This window comes from Cucurbita maxima, unplaced genomic scaffold, assembly GCF_002738345.1.
Source record: "Cucurbita maxima cultivar Rimu unplaced genomic scaffold, Cmax_1.0 Cma_Scf00005, whole genome shotgun sequence".
In the NCBI taxonomy this organism is placed as follows: Eukaryota; Viridiplantae; Streptophyta; class Magnoliopsida; order Cucurbitales; family Cucurbitaceae; genus Cucurbita; species Cucurbita maxima.
The window spans coordinates 6,018,061-6,024,060 of NW_019272021.1; the positions used below are offsets into that span (position 1 = coordinate 6,018,061).

Sequence of the window (6,000 nt, forward strand, 5' to 3'; positions counted from 1 at the left end):
AAAGCAGGGTACAATTATAATTTAAGCTTCAGCTTGCAAAGAAAAGGAAAAGGAAAACAAAGAGCAGCAATTCCATTATTTTCCACTCAACTTGGGTGTTCATAATGAGCCTTCCTTATTATTGCAAGTACTTTTATGACACTATTGAAACTATACTGTCGGTTCAATAATGCCGAGTACAATAAAGATAGGGATGTGATGCTCATATTCATATTATTAAAACTGTAAATATAGATTAAAATTTTGATCCCACGACGATTACAAACATGATATCCATCTTATTTTAGAGGTTACATAAGGAAAAGAAATGAGGTGCCAAAGTTGATAATACCTTGGAGGTTTAGGAATTGAAGTGGTTGGGAGATCTAGGAATGGCACAAACTTGCAGGCCTCCTTTTATGAGAAGATTGATCATTGGTTGATATTTCACAATTTTCTTCTCATCACTCATTTTGAACTTAAAACTGCCCACTAATACAGATAGCATAATCTTTATCTGCCTGTAAGCAAACTCTTTTCCCATGCAAATGCGTGGCCCAGCCTGTACATTATCACGGTTTAAATCACATTTGTCATTTTCAAAATCACTTCGAATGATTAAAGAAAGACGTGTTTTGGAGTGACTTTAACTATTTCAAAATCACTTTGAAAGAGGAAAAAACACGATAATCATTCGTATTTGTGTTCCATGTATCTCACATACCTGAAAGGCTGTAAATTTGAAAGGGCTCTGAGGCTGGACATTACCATCTCCATCTAACCATCTCTCTGGTCGAAATTCCTCGGCATCATCACCCCATATGAATTTCATCCTACCCATTGCATATGGCTGGTACGACACCATATCTCCTTTCCTTACACTGAATCCATCTGGTAGTGTATCATCAGAAAAACAAATCTTCGCATCCTGCAATTCGGTCGATTCGTTCAGCCAAGAACTTACAACACTTGCTCAATTTGGTGATTTCTATAAGTTTGATCTTGTGTTTGATCTTTGTGTTTGAACTACATGTCATCTTATTTTCTCACCTAATTAATATCGATAATCACGTAAAGACGGTAGCCCGTTCATAGCATTTCAACAAATAGTTAGAAGTGGCTACCGTTCATAGCATTTCAACAAATAGTTAGAAGTGACTATGATAATTCAAAAAACACAAAGATGATCAGAAAGAGAACTAATTAAGTGCTTTCACTACCATCAAAAGAGAAGTATTCAAAGTCAATTGCCATAGCCTACACATTATTTGAAGAGGTAAACTGTTAAGTCAGTGCAATTACTTGAGAGTAACTTGAAGTATTAAGCAATGACTATGTTCAAATTTAAAGAGGAAATGCCTTACCACTGGAACAGCAGGATAGAGTCTCAGAGTTTCATTAATAGTTGCAGTAAGAAACTGCATCTTCTCTAGAGATTCTTCAGTCAATCTTGCAGCAAACTGTGCAAAATCGGTAACGTCTTCAACGTTCGTCACTTCCTTGATCTCTTTAGCAACTCTTTCCTGCACTGCTGGATGCTTGCAAAGCATGTAAATGAACCAAGCAAGGGTAACTGCTGTTGTGTCCTTTCCAGCTATGACAAAATTAAGAATAATATCTCTTAGATACTTCGGATCGGTTGTTTCCGCTTGCAGAAACCTCGAAACTATGTTCTCTCTTCTCATCTAAATTCACATACCACAGAAGAATCAGTGTCATGTTCCATATATAAGTTTAAAAGCAAAACAAACATACAAATTCATCTACCGAAGTTTTGTCGCATAACTTTTGTCTCTGTTCGAGTGTGTTGTGAATGAGCTTATATATGTACTCATCAACAATCTTTATGTTTTCTTTTAAGGTAGCTTCTGACCCAATATTCAGAATCTTCTTGAGTGGCCAAGCTACATCAACATATCGCCATAGTGTCATTGTACTTGATGCTTCAAAAGCATTGCAAAACTTGCCCGTTTCTTCATTTACTCCATGCAAGCTATCTAGATCAATTCCAAATGAGACATGGAATATTGAATCTAGAGTTGATTTCATAAACAGATCCTGCAAACAAGTAATTGAATGAGTTTAAAGCTGACTCGTGTTTGAAATCATTAGCAGATGTTGACTTACTTGAATATCAATTGCTTGACCCGAAGTAGAAGCTTCGGAGACGATCTTAGCTAGCTTAACTGCAGATCTCCGAAAGATGACACTGCTATATTCCCTCAGAACTCTTGTAGAGAACTCATAGCTTGAAATCTTTCTCTGCTGACGCCACTTCTCTCCATCAACTGTGAAAATTCCATCACCAAGAAGATCCCTGAGAATTCTGTGGTTATGTGACCCCTAAATAGCATGGTGAAGAACTCAGTCAAAATCATGGTCCTTGAAGAACATCATGTTTGAAGCATCAACAATACAAAATAAATCACATCAATCCAAAAGCTTAAAACATGTTCAACAGATGAAAATCAATAGTAATTGGAAGAAAAAATGATATCACAAATTCAAGCACAAAACCTCTAGTTCGATACTATGTTAAATCACCACTAAATCCAAAAGCTCCCTCCATTATTTGAAATCTAGCTAGGATGAAAACCTCATTCCTTGGTAAATGCAATGTCCTTACAGGGACTCCAACAAGAACAAAAAAGGGTTTAGAAACAGAGAGATACCTTGCCAAAATTCTCGAAGTTGGTTCTGAGTATATACTCCACATTCGGTGGGTCAGAAGTATAAATCTCATTCCTGAAGAGCCCAAGAAGCCTATACGTTTTATGCTTTCGAGCAAGATCAGTCATGTAATCATGCAATCGGTGGAAATTGAGGAGCTGGTGAAAGACAGTGCCAGCAATTGGATGATATTTCTTCTTCCTCTGCTTTCGAGTTAGAATCTGCCGAACAACAATGGAAATCAGCAGCAATAAAGCTGCAACTGAAATGGGGTTTGACAGAAATTTCGCAGCAACCATGGTAGCCACTGAACAAATCATTCAGCTGTGGAAATAAATGCCTTCAGTGCTTGGCCAATTTAATAGGAAGCTCGAAAGGTTTTCCAGTAGACAGTTTTTATTTCTAAAGGGTTAGTTGAACATAAAATTTGATCAATTAATTCAAATGCCTTAAAAGTCAATTATTGGATATGATTCCATTGGAGAGTAGTAATTTTTTTTCAAATGTAGCTATAAATTTATGTAAAAGGATTTTTATAGTGAGTAAAATTTATGCTTAAAATTTGTAAATAGGATATAATATAATCACTTTTAAAAAATATGCAACTAAAATGAACCAAATTAGTATAAAATTCAAAATAATATTTTATACAAAAATATATTTTTCTAGAAGGCACGTGGTTAACAATATATTAAAATTGGTGCATCCAAATAATAGATGAGGGTGCAAATGCAGCAGGCAAACTTGTAAAAAATACATACTTTTTTCAAAAAATACCTGACCAAAGTAAAACCTGATAAAGTAGCAATTAATTTTTCCAATAAAATACCATGAAACAATACAGATAGGAAGCGCGTGTCATTAATGACGGCAGCGAACTAATCTGGCAAAAAAATACCTAATTTCAAGGATGATCCTTCCAAACTCCAAACTCCAAAAAAATACCTAATTTTAAGGATGATCCTTCCAAACTCCAAACTCCAAAAAAATACCTAATTTTAAGGGTATCATGGCCTTGACCTAATTGATCCTTCCAAACTCCAAATTCTTGAGGATGATGGGAAGGATTTCATCGATGCTTCTTTCTAAGTATTTGTATGCGTGACCAAATAAAATTTTATCTACTTTTTCAAAACAGAAATTTCCAACTTTTTTGTTGCATCTCGGTTGAAAAAAGGATAGGGAAAGAGATAGAATAGATAGAATAGATGAATGCTGAAGTTGAAAAAAGGATAGGGAAAAAGATAAAATAGATAGAATAGATGAATGCTGAAGTTGAAAAAAGGATAGGGAAAGAGATAGAATAGATGAATGCTGAAGTGCAAATCATTGAAATCTAGAAAAATTCACATCTCCTAAAATCTTGTTAGTTTGAATATTTGAATCATACCTCAACAATCATATCTTTTTAAATATTTGAATCATATCTTTTTTAATATTTGAATCATATCTCAACAATCTACTCTACCGGGTACATCTTCGTAACCATTTTTCCTTCCTGCTCTCTCAGCTCACTTTCTTGCGCCCTCTACAGCCTGAGAGAGACAAAGATGGTGAATTATGTTTTATTTCAACAAATACGAACTCTACTCATCATTATTCTTATGCCCAGCTATTGGCACCATACTCATTAATCTTGGAGAAACTTCCGCTGGCTTCCAAACTCCAGATTGGGAGAAAATAAGAGTTTTTTTTCTTTTCTTTTCTTATTAAGCGCATTCAAAGGTTCAAACACACCACTTGTAAGTATCTATTACTTGGGTATTGTTAGGAACGAGAAAACTGGAAAGATAAATCCAAAACAAAACAAATCAAATCCCGTACCACTAAATCTAACTAAATCAAATATAAATCAAACCTAACCATTATGAAGTTTTAAGAACAATAGAACTATCAGTAAGAACTATCAAAACAAACTGATAGTCAAGTGCATCAGTTTACGGACTTACGGGCCATGCCGAGTGGGAAAAAAATTGTTCAAGTGGCATTTTCTTTAAACTAATTTCCAGGAGTGTTCGAGGTCGACCAGCACAGCACAGGAGACAACCTTTCTTTTATTAGCGACTAAAAAGGTCATTTTCCCAAGATTTTGGATCGTGAAGGAAATATATTTTGGGGGGGTTTTCACTCCCTTCCTAATCAGGGAGGCGGCGGCACTCTGAGAAACAAGTAGAATGCCACCCGAAGATCAGGCGAAGGAACTTCCCCAAGTGTTGGTTCTAGGTCCGCCTCCAGTATTCCCATATCTGGAATCCCAATTCCCAAACAGATTCCATTTCCTAAAACCATGGCTTTCCAAACTCCCTCTAATCCAATTCCTTATCTCTTATGCCCAATCCGCCACAGCCTTGCTTATCCGAGGCGGTGGCACTGTCAAACTCACCTCCGCCATTCTCGACTGCCTCCCCTCGCTCCAGCTCGTCGTCACTGCCAGCGTCAGTGTCGATCACTTGGACTTGCCGGAATTACGCCGGCGTGGGTTGGCTATTGCCTATGCAGGAAATCTGTTCTCTGAAGATGTCGCCGATATGGCGATTGGATTACTATCGACGTTCTTAGGAGTGTCGGCGGGAGATCGGTTCGTGAGGCAAGGGCTTTGGTCAACGAAAGGGGGTTCTCCTCTCGGATTAAAGGTTCAGTACTGGCCTTTATTTGATTGAATCCAATTCTGTTCTTTTTTTCTTTTTCTTTTTCCTTTTTCATTTCAAGTTTTTAAAGCTAATTAATTGGTTAATCATGGAAAAGGTGTAGTTTGATTTGAATGTTTTGGTTGGATGAATTTTGGAAATTTTCACAGTTGAGCAGCAAGCGAATTGGAATCGTTGGATTGGGGAAAATAGGCTCTGAAGTTGCCAAAAGGCTGGAGGGTTTTGGCTGCAAAATCTCATATTACTCGCGGATCAAAAAGTCAATGGCTCCATATTCCTACTATTCCAATGTATATGAACTTGCAGCCAACTGTGAAGTACTCATAATTTGTTGTGCGTTGACTGAGGAAACCCACCATATAATCAACAGGGAGGTGATGGTTGCACTAGGAAAAGATGGAGTGATTGTCAATATTGGTCGTGGTGCGATCATCGACGAGAAGGAGATTCCAACTTAGAGGCATTCTTCTCAAACAAATCTCTTGTGTCTCCCTTTGTGAATTAATTATGGTGCAGTTTTGGGCTGAGGGAGGCTGGTTTGTTGACAGAAAGGAGACTCCAAAAACTTGACAACAAAGCCACGCTAATGTATTTGACCATTTCTTTTAGCTTATCAATATAAGGATTTAAACTTCTCCTTTTAGGTCAAGAGTAGAATGTCTAAGAGACTTTTTTTTTTTTTTTTTTTTTTTCATTTTTTTTT

General features: G+C 36.8%; 2 protein-coding genes and 1 pseudogene across 2 annotated transcripts in view; 1 reads left to right on the top strand and 2 right to left on the bottom strand.

Moving 5' to 3' along the window:
• Positions 1–188: 188 nt before the first annotated feature.
• LOC111479691 (cytochrome P450 704C1) lies at positions 189–3,030 on the bottom strand. Its single transcript, XM_023124502.1, has 6 exons — positions 2,652–3,030; positions 2,107–2,322; positions 1,747–2,037; positions 1,344–1,664; positions 704–907; positions 189–541 (listed from the first exon to the last, which is right to left on the bottom strand). The coding sequence occupies exons 1-6, from the start codon at positions 2,967–2,969 to the stop codon at positions 341–343; spliced, it is 1,551 nt and encodes a 516-aa protein (XP_022980270.1). The 5' UTR covers positions 2,970–3,030; the 3' UTR covers positions 189–340.
• The window catches only part of LOC111479673 (polygalacturonate 4-alpha-galacturonosyltransferase-like), an 11,872-nt gene continuing 8,656 nt past the window's right edge, over positions 2,785–6,000 (bottom strand). The window contains exon 12 of the transcript XR_002717677.1: positions 2,785–2,870. The gene's annotated coding sequence lies outside the window, so the exon portion shown is untranslated. The remainder of the gene's footprint in view (positions 2,871–6,000) is intronic.
• LOC111479751 overlaps positions 4,639–6,000 on the top strand; it is a 4,382-nt pseudogene continuing 3,020 nt past the window's right edge.